This window comes from Colius striatus, chromosome 5, assembly GCF_028858725.1.
Source record: "Colius striatus isolate bColStr4 chromosome 5, bColStr4.1.hap1, whole genome shotgun sequence".
Lineage (NCBI taxonomy): Eukaryota > Metazoa > Chordata > Aves > Coliiformes > Coliidae > Colius > Colius striatus.
In genome coordinates, this window is record NC_084763.1 from 53,491,484 (window position 1) to 53,513,921 (window position 22,438).

At 41.3% G+C, this 22,438-nt stretch overlaps 1 protein-coding gene across 1 annotated transcript in view; it reads right to left on the reverse strand.

The window, feature by feature from the left end:
• The window catches only part of PLXDC2 (plexin domain containing 2), a 250,410-nt gene extending 229,510 nt beyond the window's left edge, over positions 1-20,900 (reverse strand). The window contains exon 1 of the mRNA XM_061997126.1: positions 20,266-20,900. Within this exon, the coding sequence (XP_061853110.1) occupies positions 20,266-20,374 (109 nt within the window). The 5' untranslated portion in view covers positions 20,375-20,900. The remainder of the gene's footprint in view (positions 1-20,265) is intronic.
• Positions 20,901-22,438: the final 1,538 nt, after the last annotated feature.

Sequence of the window (22,438 nt, forward strand, 5' to 3'; positions counted from 1 at the left end):
GCCTCATTCATGACCTCTAAAGATGGACAAAACACATTTCTCCACAGTATTGCACAACAGGACCTGAAAGGAGCAGTTTAAGTTATGCAGCAGTTATACTGCAGTTGGGACTCCAGCACTATATAACCACATGCTTCCACTACATAATGTTTCATAAATTTCAGGCATGCACTTTTAAGAGAGCTCTTTTACTCCAAAAGAGAAGCACATTGAGAATATCACTCCTTTACTGGTTACTGATCTTCCTATTTACAGCATAAATTTATTCAGGGCCAAATGTATAACTGTTCTTTATTTCAAATATCTCCTCTGTTTTTTCTCCCTAACTAGATTAATAGAAAGCTATCACGTCTTCTTCCAGACTTTATTTTGTGAGACTAAAGAAATTTATCTTATTTCACAGAGGATACATTTTCCTTTTTCTTCCCAAATAGGATTCCTCTGCACCTGCTGCAATTTGAATGAATTTTTATTGCCAACAAATGATCAGAACTTTATGCAGTATTCCATGTTGAGTTGTATCAGTGTACTTCTTTCTTGCTGCTGAAGAAGCTGGTTCTCATATTTTTTTAGCAACACATTTGCTTTTCCCACTTTTGTCACACATTTTTAAGGTCCAGTTTTTCTGCAGTGAGGAGGCAGCTGATGGGTTTTTTCAGCTTAGAATCAGAAGTTTCGGTGATTCATCACCAAATGTGTGAATTTTAACATACTCCAACATCTCCTAATTAGTTTCTATGTAATTTTCTAGTTCCCCTCTGACACAAATTAAAAGGAATCATCAGTACAACAGCAGAATTTACTAGCATACTTCCACTCATTATGACAAATTTGTTATGGAAACACTAAAAAGGACCAGTCCCAAAAACAATTTATGAGAATTTCTATTTGCTTGGAGGAAAGCTACTCCTACTTTGTCTGTCACAGTGTTGTCATATACACTAGAATTCTTCTGTTAGTAACCATTTTCCCTAGCTGAACTAAAAAATACCATGTGATACCATACCAAATGCATTTGAGAAGAAAAGTAAAAGATCTACAACAAATAAATTTCACTAAAGAGTAAAATAATAATCTTCCCTTTCTCAAAAATTCCATCACCTAGATTTAAAACAAACAAACAAAATCAATGGTATACCACTGTGTCAGTATATAATTGGATTTTTAAATTTATTGTTTTTAAAAGTGTTCTAAACCTGAACAGTATAATTGCCTGCATCACTCTTTTTTTCTCCTTGTGAAAAATGAGATACACGAGTGTGTCATATATTACCAAATAAAAAAACAACTTCTTTTTTCCTAGAGACACACTGATAATCAATGGGTAAAAAGGTGAAAGCTTTTTATTTTCTTCTTGAATTAATACATTTTCCTGATTTAATCATGTCTTTAAAAACAAAGAAAAAAAGAAGGTTTCTTACTAAAATATCTGCAAAATAAGCAAACTCCCCACCTCCCCTATGAAAATACAGATTGACCCTGGACTGACGTTTAGCTGAGAATATTTTGGATTTGTATTATCATTATGGAGTGAAAAGGGTAGGGAATTGTTTTAGTAAAACTGGTGGATTAACTTATGAGAGATCTTTTTGAGTATCGATGTCTTAAAAGGCTCCTCTTTCAACAAAGCACTTTGTATAATTTGCTTCAACGTTTGTGGGCCTGCTGAGTTCCTTTTTTATTCAGGTTTCACTAGACCTATAATTAAACACTCTTCAAAAATTCATCACTTCAGGTGTTCTAATGAGGAATCCTGAGGAAGCTGGTAATAGTTTGCTAAGGGAGAGCAACAAAGCTGCTTCTCTACTTAAAACTACTTCTTGCAAGATTCATTCTCTTCAGCAGATGGAGAGCTGCAGTAAAAGACAGAGACTCGGGGCTGAAGAGGTCATAAAACTCTCAAGAGCAGGAAATTACACAGGCATATCTGCCAATGAGGTGTACTTATGAAAAGTCATTAGGCATTCCCAGTTTCTTCAGTTCCTGCTTCCCCAAATAAGAGAACAGTATTTTAAGAGCAGTAAACTCAAATCAATTTGTTTGAATTTAAGCTTATATTTCCTATTTGCTTTTGTATGCTAAGTACTTAACTCATACCAAACACAAAAAGTATCCACCTGCTACAGAGAAACTAATTAGATATATGAGCAAATATGGATTTTTTTTCTCTTGAAATTTGATCCTGCAGCCAATGGAGAGTTTTTAAGGAGAAAATATCTACTACAGTATTGATACCATATGATTGAGCTTTTGTTTCAACACAAGTTTTACCCTTCAGTTCTAACAATCTTTGAAGGCCCTGTGTTCTTAATCTTATATCGTTAAGACTCAGAGAAGTCACTCACCTCTTAAGAGCTGTGTAACACAGTTGACTGGACCACACTGTGGACCCTTCACCCTCCTTGGGCTGCAGAGCTCTGTAAGCCTCAGCTGCCTTCATCCCTTTGAGCTCCAGACAGCCACTGTGAGCAGCTGAACCCAGGCTGCTCATCAGGGATGGCTATAAACCTTAACAGGCAAATTGTTATTGGTGCCACTGGGATTTTTGCCAGAGTAAGGACAGCAAAATTAGACTAACTTCTGTAAGTATAGCAGTCCACAATGATCATCTGCATGCAAAGCTGCTTCTATAGGGACTAGCAAAAAAACAGTGATCAGAAAACCCTGATATCCTCATGTAGTCACTTTATTTGAATGCACTAGGAGGTACTATTAGAAAGAATATGAGGCACTAATAGAAGTCAACAGTTGAAAATTAAATACAAATGTCAATAAAAGATAATTACTAGATGATCTGTGCAGTCTTCTATTGGTTTATCACTTGTATAGATTTGTATTGAGTATAAAAAAAAGGATAAAATACTGAAAACAGTAATTAAGCTAGGATGAAGAGGATTGTGCTTTCCTGAATACATCACAATGAATCAATAAATCAAAGCAAAACTTTGAATGGAATACAGTCTTAGAGCAGTAAAAGGAGTGTTACCTCTGGGAAGTAAATATACCAAATGTTCAAAATAACATCTTTATTAAGAGTGAAAACCAATGCATAAATAGCCACATAAAGAATGAAGTAAAAGAAAATGTACTTGTATAACTGATATTTGGCCTTGTCTTTAAATATGTCTATATATACACACAGGCATATATACATGTGCCTACACACACCCATTCTATCTGTACATTGATGTAAAAGGTTGCACACTGATGACAAAATGACTAGTAATCGGGCTACAGTCAAAATAGGTTCATAAATATTATCAACATATGAGCTCATAATGCCACACAGCTCCTCCTAATTCATTTTGTATCCTTCTAACATAGCTGTGGAACTTTACATTTCCTTAAATAAAACTTTGTAGCAGGAAACAAAGACTTAAGACCTGGGACTGACCTTGAACATATAGGTCAGTGCTTCCAAGACAAGCAGCTTCTCCCAGGCCACTGAGAGCTGCAGAGCTGAAGTCTTCAGGAATCAATGGGAAAGGTTCTTCAAGAAACACATATTCAAATGCCCTGTGAGTACATGGGACTACTGATCAGAAGTTATTGTGTCCCAAAAATGACTGTTGTCTTTTACATCTACTTTGATTTCAAGGACTAAATGGCTGGAATTCAATTTCACTCCCAAGTGAGAAGCTTACTAACCTGCAAAATCTCCACATTACCAAGTATTATGAAAAGTGAATAGAAAATAAACTGGTCCAGACTAAATGCAAAACATAGCCTTATGCACTGCACATCTAGAAGTGCTTAAGGAAATTTTGGGCATTTAGTTCCCACTGACGTCAGTTCTAAATGTCTAAGATGAAGCACTTAGGAACTGTACAGTAAGAGTTGCAGAACTGCATGGTACAACTGCAGTTTAATTTCATCTTATTAACTAACTTCTCACATTCTCAGTTTTGATGTGAATGTTTCAAATGGCCATTGTAAGGCCAGACATTCCAAGTTAAATGGAGCACATGTTTCATGGAAGTTATTAAGCAACGAATTAGAAAACTTTTAATATATTTTCCCCATAAATCTGCTCTAAATACTCAGACAATTGTACATCTTTCAGAATTGAGACAATAATTTTACTTGATGACTTGATTAAATTTCCAAACGAGATAATTGTTCTTTAGAGAAAAGAAAAACATCCAGCTGATGTGTTTAATTTATAGCAGACCTTAAAATAAATCATACAGGTCATTAATTTTATATTGCAAAAGGCCTATAAATTAGATAAATGTTCAGTTGCATATACTGCACAAGAAAATTAACAGTTCACATTTGGCTGCCTTTTCTTGGTCATCATTTCTTTGGGAAGAACTCTTCAGCAACTTGGCATATCTTTTTCAAGGTAAACTGAGATGATGAGTAATTTATACATTTATTTCTAGGCTACACACTATATAATCTTCAGACCAAGGAATTGATACTCCAACTTTGGAGTATATCTATTGCTGAAAGTCCCAAGGCCAATCTCAGTCACAAGATCAAGTCATTTATGTTGGGGTTTTTTTGCTACCTGTGAATATGCAGCATAGTTTAGTGAAAGAGCAGGTACCTTTTAGAAGTAGGTCAGAAAAAATGTTAGGGAGGCACATATTTTCGTCCTTGCACACTGAGGCAGAGGAACTTAGTTAAATGCACTCTGAGGGGGCATTCTGAAAAATGTCTTAATAATGTAACTATCCTGGGGCTATGGCATTTCTCCAGATTTTTCCTCTTCTAAGGAGATTTCTATGGCCTTCATTATCTCCTTCATATAGATGCAAGAGATGCTGAACATAAGCTTTGACCCTTCTAGGTCTTCACTTCTCTGACAAGCCTTTGCTCTGGGACAGCATGGACCTCTGCTTGTTCCTTTAGCCTCATGCAATTTCCACATCTATTTCTTGCTCACAGCATTGATGGAAAATTTAAGGAGTGAAAAGGTGAGAAGGAAGAGAACAGAACTTCAGGAAGGTTTTAAAAAATGTGAAATGGCAAATACATACAATCCATAACTCAATTAACAACTTCACACAGAGGTGGGGTTTTTCCTTTGTCTTGGGGGAGACTGAGTTTTTTATAATGGATTTTTGGGGTGTTTTTTTGCTGCTGTTGCTTTTTGGTTGGTTTTTTTTTTTTTGTAAAGTATATATTACTATTCCTATGGAAACAAAACAGACTCCCTAGTTACTTTAAGAGACTGCAGCTCTGCTCAGCAACAAGCTTTAATGGCACCTTGCAGCAACAGAGAGAGGAAAAACCCAGTCTTGGATTGCCAAATATTTAAATGGAAATGAAAGAGCAGTTGGCAGGATGGTGGAGTTTCAACAGAAAGTGTAAAGAGGCTATAGGCTTGTCGATTTGTGAGTAGTTCTTGTATATTCAATCTTAAGTCTGTAGTTCCATCACTATGAAGTAGAGAGTCTGCTCTGAAGGTTAAACATGAAAATACAAATTAGAGCTGTGAGATTCTTTTCTTGTGCCTACATCAAATTTGCTGTGTGGGATCCTGGCAAGTCATTCAATACTCTAGTGCTCCACTAGCAAAATGAAAATAAATAATAGTAGTTATTAGATATGGCAGTTTTGTGGGTAAATCCATCAGTCTTTACAGAGTAATATATGGTGATGATGAAACCTATAGAAAAGCTTATAAACAGTTATTTCAAAATTCAAAGCCACCCATTCTGAAGCCACAAATGCTATGCAAAATATATTAGAATATATATATCAAGAAAAAGCAGATGACATGACTTTAAATCATGAAATGCACATGGGATTTTTCAGTCAGTTTGTACAATGATGGCTATTATTCTTCAAATGCCATTTGGCTGCATAAATATGAACAGCAGGAATAGCTATAGGTCAATGAACTTCCTACTAATGCCTTGGCAGGTAGGTATCTAAATCCCTAAATAAGTAAGAGCAGAGATGTCTTGTTACTGATAAAAAGAGCAAGTTGGAGGGGATGGGCATCTCTGAACCAGAAACATGTTTTAGAATTCCTGGGAAAGATGAAGACTAGAGAAATTTGCCTTGGCAAAGATAAGTGATCTACCATGTCAGTTAACAACTTAAGGAAATACAGCCCACAATTGCAGAAGGACATGCAATGTGAGCAGAACACACTTTCATTCAGCATCCCATTTATAATGAAGCCATTATTTTGGGTTATATCTCTGTGCTTTCTTCTGTGATTTGCGTTGCCACAATGATGGTCAGAGGACATTCAGTTAAGCTACAAGTTAAACCACTATTGCCACAGTATAGCTGTAAATATATACAGAAAATTGCCATAGGGCTAAATGAACTCAGCCTGTACTTATCATCATTAGTCATTTTTTTTTCCTCTGCCCCCTCAGAAATGTGTTTGTAGAAGCATATAAACAACTGGATCTTTGAAAAAGTGCTACAGACCTGAAGGGTCCCACTCTGCCTTCCTGGCCTGTCCTTCCCCCATCCTGACATGCCTTGCTGAAACAGGTGTTCAGGAATGAAAAGGAAAGCACTGCTCCTGAATGCCTAGAAGCATAGCCCAGCACAGACCCAGACAAAAAGTCTTTTCATTCCTCAGATATTTTTTTACAAGGCAGTCATTGATAAGAGCAGTCACCGGGCAAGGAGATACAGGTTGGGAACCTTTCTTTTCCAGTTTACCTGTCCTATATAATTAAGAAGCTTCAGACATTCCTTAAACTGTGCAACAGACAGTTCCTCCTTTCTGTGATTTTCAGAAGTATAGAATCAGAGAAAGTCTCCTATGTTTTAAGATCCTTTTTTAAAGGCTGAAAAAACTCCTCTATTAGAATAGAAAATGCAGGATTTTCCCCTAAAAGGCTACTGCATCCCTACAGAGCTTCTGAATATATCCTTTCCTATCTCTGTTCTCTGGTTTCCCACAGATTTAAATTAAAGGATCGGAATATTTGTCCTCAAAGTAACCTATTTTTGTTTAATCAACATGGATGTTTTGATCTCTTTCCTCTAGACTTTCAGCCTGAATAGCCCCACAGAATTAATACGGCTGCTGAAATGTATAGAGTGAACTGAATCAGGCCTTTCATTCCTTCCCAGCAAATGTTCTGATAGCTCTCACAGTCAACCCATAGCCTCTGCTCTGCTTGCTCTTCTTTTACCCAATTCAAGAGCCTCAAGCACTCTGAAAGACAACGTGCTTCCTTTACCCTTACAGTTAAGCAAATTACATCATAAATTGTAAGTAGATAATAGAAGTATAAACATCAGCAATGAAATGGGCAACCAGAATCTTCCATCCTCCAAATCCCAAATACCTTCAAAGAACACAAGGAACAACTTTGGGAAAAGTGATACATTTTCAGTACCAAGGTAAATATCTCTCCTATCCATTCTCTTCCTAGGAGTGTACAAGTCATGCTTACCACCCATGGGAAGCTGCTATCTAGCTGCACTGTGACCAAAGATCCCACACTGCAATATTTCACATATACTAAGGGTTGTTGAGCACAGTACAGAATTAGAGGGAACGCTTTGTGGCCTAAAGACTTATTTCAAATTGCTCCAAACTGCTCTTATAGAAGTAAACTGTGGCTGTGTTGATGGGCAGAATTCAACCTCTCTTTTCCTAAATCAAATTCTACACATAAAAGGCCCTATAACCATTTTAGTAAACCTAGCAGTGTGTTCCACCATGTCAGTTTGGTGAAGACTTTACACGTGCACTTCTCTTCAAGCACACACTTCAGTCCCATTTTTAGCTGCTGTGACAAACTAAGAATTGCAAAAGTAGCAAATATTTTTCATTTTATACTGGATTTTCACCTTTCCTCCCTTTGCGTTCTCTTACTTTATGGAAAACCTCAAAATGCATTTGAATTCTACTTAAAAGTAAAAAGAAAAAATGCTTTACTTTGATCTACAAACAATGGATTATTGGAAAAAGAAGGCCAAGTGGCTATCTCTACAACTGTACCAGAATCAGTCTCAAAGACTCACAGATAATGAAGTTTAAAACTGCAGTGGAGTTACGACGATGCATAAAACATGAGTGTGTCAGTGCAAGAATAACCAAACACTGGACAGGTTAATGCTAAAGTTGAAAGATTTTTTTTTCCAATTTATTTTACAGCCTATGATAACTACAGCAAACTTCTGCAGATAAAGCTGGACATAACTTCCTATCCCGACGACTTCACCTTCCCATCATTATCGGTGCCTGATGCGATTCATCAACAACTCTGGGTCATCCCTTGAAGCTAACAGTAATTTTGTTTGTGTAAAGAGTAGAACAATAAACCATAAATTTGCATCCAAGGAGCAGCATGTAATAAGTGTTTACACTTAAGTTTGATGTGAGCTGTGTGTGCTTATTGCTGCTCAAGCTCAGGCCACATATCAGTCCCTCAGAGACAGATCATAAAGTGAATATTTAGTTTGTGCATCTCCTAAATGTGTCTTGCACATCATTAAAAAAAAAAAAAAACAATCCCAAAATGCAACTCTTAAAGGGAAACACAACATTCATGCATCAGAGGATAGATTACTCTCTGCTGTTATTCACTACAACAATGTGAGGAGGTGACAGAAAGCTTTTTCTGCAAGCTGAAAGATCCATCTCTAAAGAAACTTCTCCAAGATCTGAAACAATGGTGCAAAAATAACTGCTGTTGTTGCAAATGGCCAACTAAATTCCAAAGTGCAAGACTAGAGAAAAAACTTACATACCTACATCTTTTTCAGTCTATCCTTCTATAGGACACCACTTGTATAACATTGCCATGTTAACCAAACATTTAAGTACAGTTCTAAATACAGGAAGTTTTCCATACCTGGAGCCTTGGGATGCAACTCCAAATATTTCACAGCATAAAGTCTGGCTTATGGGGTTTTGTGTTTAGATTTTGTTGATTTGTTGGACTGTTTTGTTTGTTTTATGAGAAGGTTTTTTTTTTTCCCTTCTGGAAAAGATAATTAAAATTTGCTTTCAAATTCGGTGGATAGAGGGAAACTCATGTACTTTGCAAGAAAAAAATAGCAGCTTTTAAAATTCAGCTTTTTTAAATTATCACTATTTCTGCAGAACAAACACAAAGCACCACTGGTGATAAAACAGCAGATGCTGAAAAGAACTGATTGTATTAGAAGATCTATCATTTCTGTTTTCAGCCAAATACTTATTTTACAGGAAACATCAGCATGATTTATGGCTTCAGAGGCACGGCACTGTATGTGGATTCCATATAAATACATGTGTCATACAGCATTTGTCAAACATATTTCTGCTTAAAAGTTCACAAAGATACACTTCTAGTAAAGGCTGCTATCATATTTTTGCAGCAAAATAATAATATTCTACATCTTGCAAGGCTCATTTTCTGAGGAGGCTCAACTCTTTAAACAGTCAAAGAATTCAAGTCAGCAATGCTGCAAACTGATTTCTTTGGAAATCTTTCTGACTCTGGATTGTTTGTTTGGAAATCTTTACTGAATCTTTTACAGGAAAAACAATTTTACAGCTTGTTAAATGTCATTGTTCTCTCCAAGAACTCAATGGCAAAACCAAAAAAATGCAGACATAATCCTTTCAAACTGTGTAAGTGCCAACCAGCAGAAATCTGACCCAGTATTTCTCTGTCCTCCAGACACACTTATGTTTAGGAAAGAAACTTATTACATTAGACTAAAAAAATGTGTCAGTTTGGGACCTGCTGTACAAAAAGCTAGGAGACACGTAGCTCTCTTGTTGCCAGCCTGAGCAAGGAGAACATCATCAGAAATGACAAAATTTGCAGCAACTCAGAGTTGCAACTAATCAGAGTCTTTGGTCAATTTCAATCTGGATTTTTTCCATACAGACACAGGCTATTTGATCAGAGGTCTAACTGGGATCTAAAAGCTTAGATCAGAGAATTCAAGGATGAGGATGCAGAGAGGAATTACAGCTCTGAATTTGGTGAAGGAAGGGGAAAAGAAAAACAACTGGGCTATTGCAGAAAAAAGCAATTCATATACCCTGAGACATAAGCCACATTTTTTTAACTTTAGCAAGGTAGTAACTTTTTCAAAACCACATTCCTATTTGTGAAATTAGGATATTATCTTACTTCTATAAGGTCTTCCAAGAATAAGAATAGTGATGAATATAAAGTACATAGCTATGATGGTTATGGGGGTAACTGAGAAATCTGTGGCCTGCAAACGGCAGTGGAGAAACTGAGTATACATAAGTGCCTGCTGATCGGTGATGGGAATCAAAAGTCTGGGGTTGAACCTACAAAGCTAAGAATACAAGCTGGATTCAAGCTTACAGAGTACAACATAGTGTTAAAATGATTCAAATTAGTCCAGTCAGCCGAAATAACACAAATTCATATCCATGGGAAAAATAAAAAAAAACAAACCCCAAATTCCCCCCAAAAACAAAAATCAAACACTGTGGTGGTTTAGCCAGGTGTCCACCAAGTCTTAAATCACTCCCCTCCTAAACTGGACAGGAGAGAGAGAAATAGAACAAATGACTTGTGAGTTAAAGACGGAGAGATCACTCAGCAGTTACCATCACAGGTAGAACTGGCTCAACTTAGGGAGAAAAAGGTTTGATTTATTAAAGGAATAATAAAAGCAGGGACATGAGAAATAAAAGTGAATCTTAAAAGCACATCCCACATCCTTTCCTCTTCCCGGGACTCCCATTCCTTCCCCTCAGTGGTGCAGGGGATAGGGGTTGTGGTCAGTTCATTACAGATGGACATTGCTGCTGCTGCTTCTCGGGGGGAGGCCTCCTCACACTTCCCACTGCTACAGTGTGAGGTCCCTCCCATGGGAGAAAGTCTCTCACAAACTTCTCCAGCATGGGTCCTTCCCATGAGATACAGTCCCTCATGAACTGCTCCAGCATGGGGCCTGTCACGGGAGCAGCTCCTCACACCCTGCCCCAACGTGGGTCAGCCATGATGAGAACAGTCCTTCAGGTACCAACTGCTCCAGCCTGAGTCCCTCACAGGATCATAAGTCCTGACAGCAAGCCTGCTCCGGATTGGGATTGGGCTCCTCTTTCCCCACAGCTCCCAGGTCCTGCCAGGAACTTGCTCCAGGGTGAGCTTGCTACGGAGTCACAGCCTCCTTCAGGCATCCACCCGCTCCAGTGTGGGCTCCTCCACGGGCTGCGAGTGGGTCTCTGCTCCCTGGTGGCCTCCATGGACTGCAGGGGCACAGCTGCCTCACCGTGGTCCTCACCACAGGTTACAGGGGAGCCTTTCTTCCAGGACCTAAGCACCTTCCTCCCCCTCCTTCTCCACTGACCTTGGTGTCTGCAGAGGTGTTTTCACAGTCTCACTCCCTGCTGCTGCTGCAGTTTAGCAACTGCCCAGCAACTTCTTCCTCTTATCCAATACGTTATTCACAGAAGTGTTTCTTCAGTCACTAATTGGCCAGGCCTGGATCATCTGCAGGATCCATCTTAGAATTGACTGGCACTGGCCCTGTCAGCTACAGGGGAAGCTTCTGGCAGATCTTTGTTTAAAGCAGCCACCCCTGTAGCTTCCCCTGCTACCAAAAACCCGGCCCAGGTAAAACCACTACAAACACAAACAAACAAAAACTGATAAAATACAATTAAGTACAATGATTGACTCTGGTGTGGCAGAACTGCCAATCCTCAGGTATCTTGACTGAGGCAGAGTATAAAATATAACCTTGCTTCCTTTATAATACCTTTGCAGGATGTATACACAGCTAGCCAAAGAAGCTGACAAAAGATAATGGTAGTTCCTTTTCTCCATTCTAATTGACAAGTTTAGTATGGGAAAAGCCATTTTGCAGGTCATTTATGCTATTCTAGAGAACGGCTCTGAATTGAAACAAACCCAATATTACCAACTCTGCAAGAAATGTCCATGTTCTTGCATGAAACAAAACAGAGGCTGAAAAAGCCAAGTATATTAGGTCAAAAAACAAACAGAAAGACAGGCAAGGAAAACCAGATAATGAGAAGCTTTCAAACAAAGTGAACTAAAATGAAAAGTTCTTTGCTACTGTAGAAACTTAAACTGTTGTCAATGCCCTTGTTATCTTCTGTGGCACATGATACCTGCGGCTGCTGCTATTTTGCCCCTTGCCTGAAGCCTGTTGTAGGGAAGAGCATTACTGATTGAATGCAGTGCATGGGGGCATGTGGAACAGACATTCATGACACAATTGCTTCTCATCCCAGGGAGACTCAATGACCAAGGTAGCCCTTCTCCCCTTCTAGCTATGGGGTCCTAGAAAATAAATTGTTAGGAAAACTTGCTACTATTATTTTATTTGTACACTGTAATGATGGAAATGCCTCCAACAGCTTTCAATATTGGAAGTGAAATTAGAAGGTTTGGGAAGGGTAAATACATTACCATTAGCAAAACTTGAAGCAATTACAGTTTTGCTTAGCCCTTTGGTTTTCTGTGGCTGAATGCAAATATCAAAAGCTGTGTACTTCCACGGTGTACAACTATACATTTAAATTATTGCGTCTTGCATAATTTGCATAATAAGCTAAAAAGCACTGCATTACATGTACTTTATTAATAAACATTATTTTTAAAGAAAATTAATAACAGATAATGGGAACCAGAACTGATTATAATCTATAATTGTGATTCATGCTATCTGGAGTTTTTTTGTTTGTTTGTTTTGAGACTACAACTTAGTGTATTTAGGTTTAAAAGGAACCAGTAATAAATTGTGTTGATATTGAGGTCAGGTTTCTGCAACACATCAAATGCTAAGCTTCTAGTCCATAAATGCCTTCATTGCAAATAAACCATAAATCTATTATCTTTACAGCAACTGCAATCTGGAAAACGTGCTCCCTTTTAATTTAGTTGCCTCGTGAATATCATATTATCAAGGAAACAACCTGAATGAGAAATATGCTATAAAGTTGAAAAACCTGTAACTGAATGATCAAGATGACTGTTTTTTTCAGCCATTCCCCCCTTTGCTGTCATCAAATAATGTAAGGTTTCTACACGATAAAATTATCTGTTCTTATAGGACTTGCAGTACACAGCCAAATTCTCGACAATGGCAAAACTCAATTAGAGATGACTAGAAACTGAAAATTACTTGTTTTGACACTTCCCAGTTGAGTTTGACAGAATATTCAAATTTCAACTAGCTGTGTCTTTGAACACTTTTTGACTAAGCCTGTGTAACACTTGGCAGTATTAAACAGAAGTCAAGTATTACACTTTTGAAGAGATTTTATGTTGTTCTTTGAGGATTTATAATGCTCAGAGGTTTAAAAATACTACATTCATTCTTATCATAATTTTATTTTCACCTCCTCTGCCTCTTCCAAAAAAACTTAGTCCTTTCTGTCTCCCTCTCTATTCTTCAAATCTCCCTTGACTAATAAGAGTGGGTCTGCTCCATCTGACCTAGAGCATGGCCACATGTACTGAAACAGTGCAAGAGAGGAGGAAGCCATCTCTGAAGGAGGAAGGAAGAGGAATGAGGAGATGAAGGATGGGAGAGAAGAGGCTAGGAACTCTGGAACCTGTCCTGCTTGAAAGAATTCCTAATAGAGGGCCTTGGGTTTATATCCCAGGGTGAGTAAAGTTGAACTGCAAATACATACTGTTCAACTTGTAATTCAAAAGGAGTGACAAACACACCAACACAGGAAAGCAGAAATATGCATCTGGAGAGTATAATGGAGCAACCACAGTCATAAAGACTCCCACTGGCATCTAACTCTCTATCGAGGCCAAGAGGGCATTTTCCAATGGATTTTTAGTTCAACTGCTGACTCATCAAAAGAACTTTGATAGTAATGAACTCCCCTCTCTTCAGCACTCCACCTTTCAGAAAACACTAAAGTTACAAGGGGGGATACCTGCCTTTTACAACCAGCCTACTAACAACCAACTCTTGCAAAGAGAAAAGCTGTAATCATTTAACCCAGATGCAGTATTGCCCATTTAATATTTACAGGATTCATGACCAAAGGAGGGGGGAAAAAAGGTAATACTTGAATAGAAGAAAAAATTAAACAGGCCTTGAAGTCACTGCATCCTATTCTGCTGCTGCATGCAGATGAAACTTCCAACAGAAACTATCCTACTAATTGCAGCAGTTAAGGAAGCTGCAATCAAAATATAATGGCATTGCATTCCTGTAACATAGGCATTCCTTTGGCATAGTTCAATTACATATATAAAGAAGATGGCCAGAGATCCTAGCATCAATGGTTAAACAACTTATATTTGAAACATTATCAGTGATAGGGGAAATGGAAATGTTTATATATTCCATTTGTGGAACTCTCCCTATTCAAGTCAGGGATTTTGACTCAATAAAATGATACAGGATAAGTGATGCTCGCTTATCATGGAATACACATACTGTCCATATTAAATGATAAAAGTTCTAAACCAAGTATGAACAAATCTGATTTTAAAAGCCTTATTTTGTGACATAAGAACTCTATCAGCATTTTATATGTCTTTACCTTGTCTACAGCCACAGAAAGTGTATGTTAAAATCACATGAAAGCCACATATACCATTGACATATGAGAGAGAGGCCTCGAGCTAAGAAAGTATTTTAATTCATGCTTGTATTTTATCTAGCTGTGGTGTTCAAGGTGAACCCTTGTGTACTTAAAGAAGGATTCAAGACAGCTGTGTAAGACCTTGAAAGGTCACACTGTCCAGCCATTTGCTCTAAGGCAAGATCAGCTGCCTTTCTGGATGGAATGACATTTGAGACTTTTACACGCTTGAAGATTGTTATTATGTCATCTCTTAGTTTTATTCTGTCCATGTTCTTTCCCTTTTTTATTCAGATGAAAATCTTCAATTAATCCACATATTTCTTAAAGTGCAGTATCTGAAACTGAAGGGAATATTCTTGTTGGAATCTTGTCGAGTAGAGCAGATGCATCACTCTTGTGATGTCTTGTATCTGTCTTCATACTAATCCTTACATCTCTTTTGATGTATCATCCCCTCAAGATGTTTGCTACTTTTGGAACTGTGTGTTCAACTCAAGTGCCAAGCCTGAACCTGAATCTGGCCTAAGAAGGTGCTCCATTTTCTTGATTTCAGAAGAGAAAAGGCTGAGCCAAAGACAACTTCAAAACACACTCCTGTGTGCTGCTTTTTGGTAAAAGGAAATGAAAATGTTACACAAGCTCTTTGAAACCTCAGAATTTACAAGGACACTTAGGACAACTGATTGCTCAATGTTGATAGCAAGGGGTGCTAATTGAAGCTATGTTTATTAGTTGGATGAGGAAAAATAAGAGGAGGAAGCAGAGGAAGTGTTCCATGATGTGACACAGCACCCAGCACTCCCAAACATTACCTCAGGGCAATGGTTTATGCTCATTTGTCAGAAGCCACAAACAAAAACAAAACCCACGTGCACTTTAGCATGGTTTGTCTGCATACTTTTACATGGAAAGTAATCTCCTGGGTTCTTCCAGTTCCTGCTGTGATTATGCAATTCTCCAGTTTAGTAAATATGAAATCTGCCAATTGCACCACATTAACACTCTCAGCTCAGCCATCATCAAACCTAATAGTTGGATATAATTTCACACTACTGGCAAGCTTGCAACATTTCCTTGTACTGCATGAGAAATGCTCCCATCAAATTACCTTTTGTTCACTCTGCAGAGAGTGCCCAACACTGGCTTACCTTAACTACTGCCTTCTTAAATTGCTTTGGTATTCATTTTCCTTAGGAAACATGAAACACACCGAGAATTCAAAATACACCCACGCTATTTACCTCAGCTGTGTTCTCAGTCTGAGACTGTGGCCTCAATAAATTTTGAAACTTGGGCTGCTATAGAGCTTTCTTTTTGCCAGTGCTTTCAAACTTACCAGTAGCAGAACTGCCAGTACTTCAGACAGTCCAATGAAACCACAGTGATTTCCATCAAAAACAAGAGTCAAATGATGCTTTTATTTCTTTTAATAAGAGATTTTTATTTCCTTTGTGTAGAAAGCTGGTAGGAGTCAACTGATCATGTTTCTTTTGTGATAGCTGTCTTTAGCTTAATTCAAAGAAAACCAACTTTCCAGGCACTACTGAACAGTGGTCCTGCAGGAAACACAAGTTTCAGGTCCAAACCTCCATCTCCTGAGGCCTGTGCAGGTTCAGGGACCTGCAACGGTGTCCCATCAAAATCTGCCAAAAAGCCCTTAATGAAAACTCACCACAGGTCTGTGACTATTTTCCTCAGTAGGTCTCGCTCATCACCTGACATTGTGAATTTCCTCACCAACCTCCTTCCTGGTCTCAGGAGTCTCTTCCCCTAAAGGAAGTGTCCCTCCTGAACTGTAAACTTTTTTAGAGGGATCTGGTATTCAGAAAGGTAATACATGTTATCCCAGCTTTTTGCTCTGAAGGGTATGCATTTGCTTCTAATAAATTATTGCCCAGAATAACAGAACTTTTCAAACTATAAAGGCCTTTTCCTCATTTTCTACATTTGTTTACAGTATAGAGAGTCATTTATCATCAACTCCACATTAAGTGTCTGACAAAAGCCAGCATCTGAGTCAAGTGTTTGCTGGGTTTAAAGTGCCTGCGTGAGGATATAAATTTTGAAGAGCAATATTTACAGCCAAACAAAAACACTCTTTTCCCCAAGGGATTTTTTTTTTAACTTTCAGTGAACTATGAGTACTGCTCTTACTCTAAATTTGTGGAAATTAGTTTCTGGGAGATGGAATTTAGTACCTATGTCAACATGATCATTGTCTTAAATTACCCACTGTTTACTAGCAATATTTTAACCCATCCCTTTCAGAGGAAATGACAATAAGCTCAAAAAAACAGCAGGAAGAACCAGGGTGAAAGTTAAAAAGATTACTTCTTTAGAAGGAATTCTTAATAAAACACATATGATATTTAAATAGGATTCACTTTCAATCTGGGATGTAAATGGTCCCCATTTACATGTTCTGTGCAGGAAGAAAAAAAAAAGACAAGACGTTTTTAATGTAAAGAGAAAAAAAATCCCTGATGTATGTGTTGTTTAATATTATTTTTGATACTTCTATGATAAAAGCTGAGGGTCTATTGTGAATGGGGAAAGTTTGGGTTTCATTGTGGTGGTTTCTTTTTTCAAAGAGAGTACAGATGAGACAACACAGAAAATGTGACTATTTCAGCATTAGATAAATGCTAGATAATCACTTCTTAATAGTACTTTATCCCATCAAAATAATTCTGCCCCTCTCCAAATGCTGATGCCTGGAGACAGCAGCAATCCAATGAATATAAATGATACCAGGGTTCTGGAATATGCTTTGACAGAAGAAAAATTACAATAACAGCCTCCTAATTCTGACTGATGGTATTTGCAAAAGGATGTACCATTTTCAAGGCTTCTTGCAGCAATGAGCAGTAAGCCCTCAATTAAACTACCTAGAAGCCTTATTTGTTGTGCAAGTTTTCAAAGGACCATTTGCTTCAGTTCGCGAAATACAAGTCCTATTCAGTTTGGCGACCGTAAAACACGCAAATACACAAACCTTATGTTTGAGAACCTTCATCCTTGATTTAGAGCTTTTTCTTTTTGTCAGCAAAATCGAAGCTCTGACCAGGCAGAAGGAGGGAGGGAGGACGGATGGAGGGAGGGTACCCGGCGAGGGGCCGCATCCCGCGCGGCCGCCGCTGCGCCGTCTAGTGGGGACGGACAGTCCCGCTCTCGCGATCACACCTTGGTCACAAAGTCTTGGATTTATCAAAACGGGGGCAGCCAGGGAAGTTCCGGCATGCCTAGAAAATTATTTGACTCGAATCGATCCGATCTGACTCTACCCTGCAAGAGAATTCTAAGGATCTGGTAAAAAGAATAAACGCTGTGCATTTTTCCCCTGTGTCTCTGTTGGAATCATGGCATACTCCTGGGTAGCATCCTCAGAAATCCTCTTGTGCCTCCAGCTCTGCCAGGGCATACAAAACGTTGCCGTTACCTGATACTGTTACTTCATTCAGTTTCACTACCGTGTTTTGTTAGAGTGTTCAAATAACACATCAAAAAGAGCCTCTTGGAGCATTTGCAGCTACTTCAAGGATTTTTTTTTTTAACTGTATTTCTTTAAAGGTTTTATCTGAGCTGATCATATCAGACACTAAACACATTAAAACTTGGAAACAGCTTTTTTAACTCTGGCTTGCAGAACCTGAAGTTTAATTTCCCTGGTTTTAATTAATTATTCCTTTCTTACTGATCAGACACATCCCTCGCTGTGTTTTTTCTCAAAGAACAATAGTATTAAAACAAGAAAAACCCAAGTAACCAACCAGAAAGGAATGATGAAAACATATTAAAACCAAGTCTGATTATGTTAATGACATTTAATGATTACTGTCATAATATAAACTTTTGATCAAAGAGGTAAGGAAGAGACACCAAAGCTTTAAACAGCGAGCTGTCAAAGCTGCCATCAGATTGCCCGTCTTACTAGTTGAAGAAAACAAATGCATGATATGTTCTCCTCAGGATTTATTAAATATCACAATAATATTTGCCTGATTACAAACTCTGTGATACTTCCTATCACATTCAGGAAGATGCAAGACATTAATAAGTGATTTGCAGACAAGGAAGCTGTTGGTGTATCTTCTATTTAGCACCTCTTGGTGCAGATACTGATGACTACTACAACTTATTAGTGACATGCAGTGATTATTTGCCCACTGGTAAGTTATATTTCATTTAATCAGTGCTCTACACTTTCTTTACTGGATACAATGACCGGGAGATTAATAGACTTTGTGAGCTCAGTCCACTGCCACACCACACAGTAATTTTCTTAATCTCACCACCACACTTCTAACATCAATACCAACACTTGCTGCCTACAGCCCTGAGAGCAGTAACATGAATTTTGCAGCAGTACATGAAAAGTCTCCTCCTGTTTCTTCCCTTCAGCCCCAAGTGACACATGAGCCTCAGCAACCTGCTGAGCTACCTTGTCATTTAGCAATTCCCAAACTCAGTGGTTGGCCTCTGCCTGGCACATTATCTCACCGGGCATTTCAAAAGACTCCCCAGTCTCTCTTGTTCAGGTCAGCTACGCTGTGACCATAAAACTCTTCAAATTTATATCAAACCTTTTAGAAAAGGGAAGAAGTGGCAGTTCTGCTGCACCAGGGAAACCAGTGGACATGTTTCATCTGTTAATAACGTGGCTTGTATTTCGAATATAAAGGCACAGCTTTTGAAAAATAGCTGTAAGCTAGAAGATGCTGCAGCAAGGTCCCCTGACACACACAACCCGTGACTTTCCTCACTTGTTCCTCAAATACCTGCAAACGTGCCAAGCTTTCCCCTCCACAGCACAGGAATGCGGGATACCGAAGGCTTTAGTGATCAAAAGGGAACCTCACGCTGTGTGAAACAGTGGCCCGAGAGAAAGCCCTACAGGTGCTGTGTGTGTCATGCATTAACAGGTGTCTCCGAGAAGGGCTGACTACGGGATCCTAACACTATCACAAGCAAACTTAGTCAACAGATGGAACCTCTTGCCCCCAACGAACGGGTCCATTAGCCCTGTGGAGCTTCTTCCATTATCTTGCTGCTTCTCTCAACGCCTAGTTTCCAAGGAAAGCTGCAAGCTACTGACTTCCGCGGGGGAGGACAGTGCCCGCTAGCTCTCCCAGGCAGGATCTGCAGGGAAACTTTCCCTTCCCTTCCACGGCTGGCTGCCGGGAGCGCAACGGGGCCCCTCCGCGGGCGGGCGAGGGGGGGCTGCCGTTGCCAGGGCGCCCCGGCCCGCCGCTCCGCGCTGCTTCGGGCTCCCGGGGCTCCGTCCCTCTCTTGCCGGCGTATGAGCGCAGCCCTTCGCCGTCGGGAGCGCCTCCGGCACGGCTGGCAAAAGCAGGCTCAGAGGACCCTGCGAAGAGGCTGGGGAAGGTACAGCCCCGGCTCTCAGTGATCGTGGGCCGGATTAATTTATTAAAGGAGGAAAGTCTCAAATTCTCATTAAAATAATATTTAAGGGGGGGAAAAAGCAACACGGGAGAGCTCCTTCCGAAGAAGCCGGGGGAAGGAGGGGTGAGAAGCCGGGACCGCAGCCATCCCGGGCCTCCCTCGGGAGCAGGGGGAGTCAATCCCTAAAGGGCTTTCTCCCTCTCCGAGCAGGCGGCCCGCGGTGCTGCCGGCGGAGCCCACGCCGCACGGATGCTGCGGGAAGGCGGCGTGGTCCCCCGGCCCCGGCCCTCCCCCGGTCCGGCCGCGCCGCCCGGGCTCCGCGGCGCTGCCCGGGCCGGCCCCGCCCGGCAGGTACCGGCCTCGCTTACCGCGGCTCTGCCTCGGCGTCTCCCCGCCGGCGAGCTGGCAGCGCTCGCTGAGGCACTGGAAAAGTAATAGAAATCCAGCGGCGAGTTTGCTTCTCCGCAGCCTCGCCATAGCACGGAGCCTGCCGAGACAACTCTCCGGGGTGCGGGGTGCGCGCCGCTCCTCGTCGGTGGTGGGAAAGTCCGGGGGAGGGGAGCGGCTGAGCGCAGCCCTAGCAGGCGGCCAGTCGCCCTGTCCTCTGACCAGCTCTCATACAGCGGGGCGGCAGGGACGAGCCCCCGGGGCTGAAGGCGCCCAAGGCGGGGGAGACTTCGACCCCCCAACTTGCACGGTCGCGCCGCTCTCAGTCCAGCGACATCACCGCTGGGGAAAACAAGCCCAGCCTTGCCTGCGAAGTGCCAAACTCTTCCCTCCTCGCAGCCTGCTGATAGATTTTAGGAGAGCCACTGAGATCCTCCCTTCCTGGCTTGCCCCCACCCAGCTCCCTTCCCCCGCAGGGTGAGGCAGGGTGCTTTAGGGACGGAGCCTCGCTACACCGCTACCGACACAACCCCTCCAAAGGAAACGAGCGGGGAAATCTTCCAGCCGGAGTCGGCGGGTTGGCCCCGAGCCCCGGGGGGTGGCAGGACCCGGAGGGCGGGCGGATGCGCCGTAGGAGAGGATGCGCGGTCGGCGGAGAGCAGACGGAGGCGAACAAGTTCTCGGTCTCTTTCGGGGCGGTTTCTGCGGCCGGCGCCGCGACTGCGGGGCCGAGGGCAGCCGCGGAAGGCGGGTGGGCGCTCCCCCGGCCCGCGCCGCACCCCCCGCCGCCCTGCGCCGCACCCCCCGCCGCCCTGCGCGCCCGCGCTGTCGCCGCCGACCGCTGCGTAGCGGCGGATGAGGGGTTCGCCCGGGGCCAGGTCCGGCCGCTCCCCTCGCTCTGTCCCCCGCCCCTCTCCGCAGGAGTGCGGTGGGGCGCAGGCGCCGGGGCTGCACCGTGTCTCCCGCCTCTGTCCGCGGTGGAACGCGCCCGCAGCCGCGCAGCGCTCCGCGGGATGCCGCTCAGCGCCGGGAGAGCCTGTGGTGCGCGGCGAGAGGCTGGGGCCGGTGTTCGTCCGCTGCGCGGCCGCGGAGCGGACGGTGGTGTGTGCGGGGTGAGGATGGAGGGATGAGTGGGCTGCTCCGCGGGACGGAGGGAGCCCGGCCCGCTGTCGCCCGGCTATTCAAAAGTTTCTTGTTAAAGATGATCCGTTTGGAGTGGCAAATTAAAGTAACCCCCAAATCACTCTTCCCTTCCCTGCTCCCCTCACCCCCCCAGTTTTCCCTATGCTTCCAGCAGAACCAACCGCCCTATGCTCCCCCCATCCCCGCCTTCCTTTTATCTCTTTCCAAATCGAAGCATTATGTACACTCGTCATTTCAAAAGTGCAAGGACTGAGGGTTGTCTCCTACAAAAAAGTGATCGACATGCCTAACTAAACGCACCGTGAATAATCCCATCTCCCCAACGCCGCGGAGACAGAAAATAGCAGAGGGCACATCAGTCAAGCTCAGACAAGCTCAGACAAGCGAAAGAGGCACCGTGGACCGGGCGGCGGCTTTTTACCAGTTCAGCAAACTGTGGTGCTGGTAATCAGTTGAGCTCCATGTAGAGAACTATGAATGCAGCAGCCTCTCAACCCTGGCTACAAAATAATTCAATTAATTAGGACGACAATTACATTAATCAAATAAACAGGTCTGCAGAATGTCAAACATAGCAGACAACTAACACTTAATCACAAAAGAACAACCAGTAACAAGACTGTGTTTTCCCTTAATTTACCACTCTTTCTGAGATTAAGAATTCATCAGCTCTTTTGTAATTATCTTGCTCTTTAGTCTTTGATGTATTTATGTGTAAATCAAAGCAGAACACTTGTGGTTTTAAAAAGCATGTTTGAAGTACAAGCAAAAAATTGCAAAATCTTTTCAATGTATATTCAAATAGGACACTGGAGAATAATGCCAGGAAAGTTTATACATTTGAGTGTTTATTGAGCCCTTCTGCTTCAATCTTTTGGCACATCCCCTTAACCAGAAAAAAAACCCCCAAAAAGTAGTATTGCTAAAATATAACTGCAGAAATTCTTCTCTAAGAGGTGATGCTGAAGATCTTATGCTAAGTAACAGCATAAAATCCCGTCCTTGATGAAA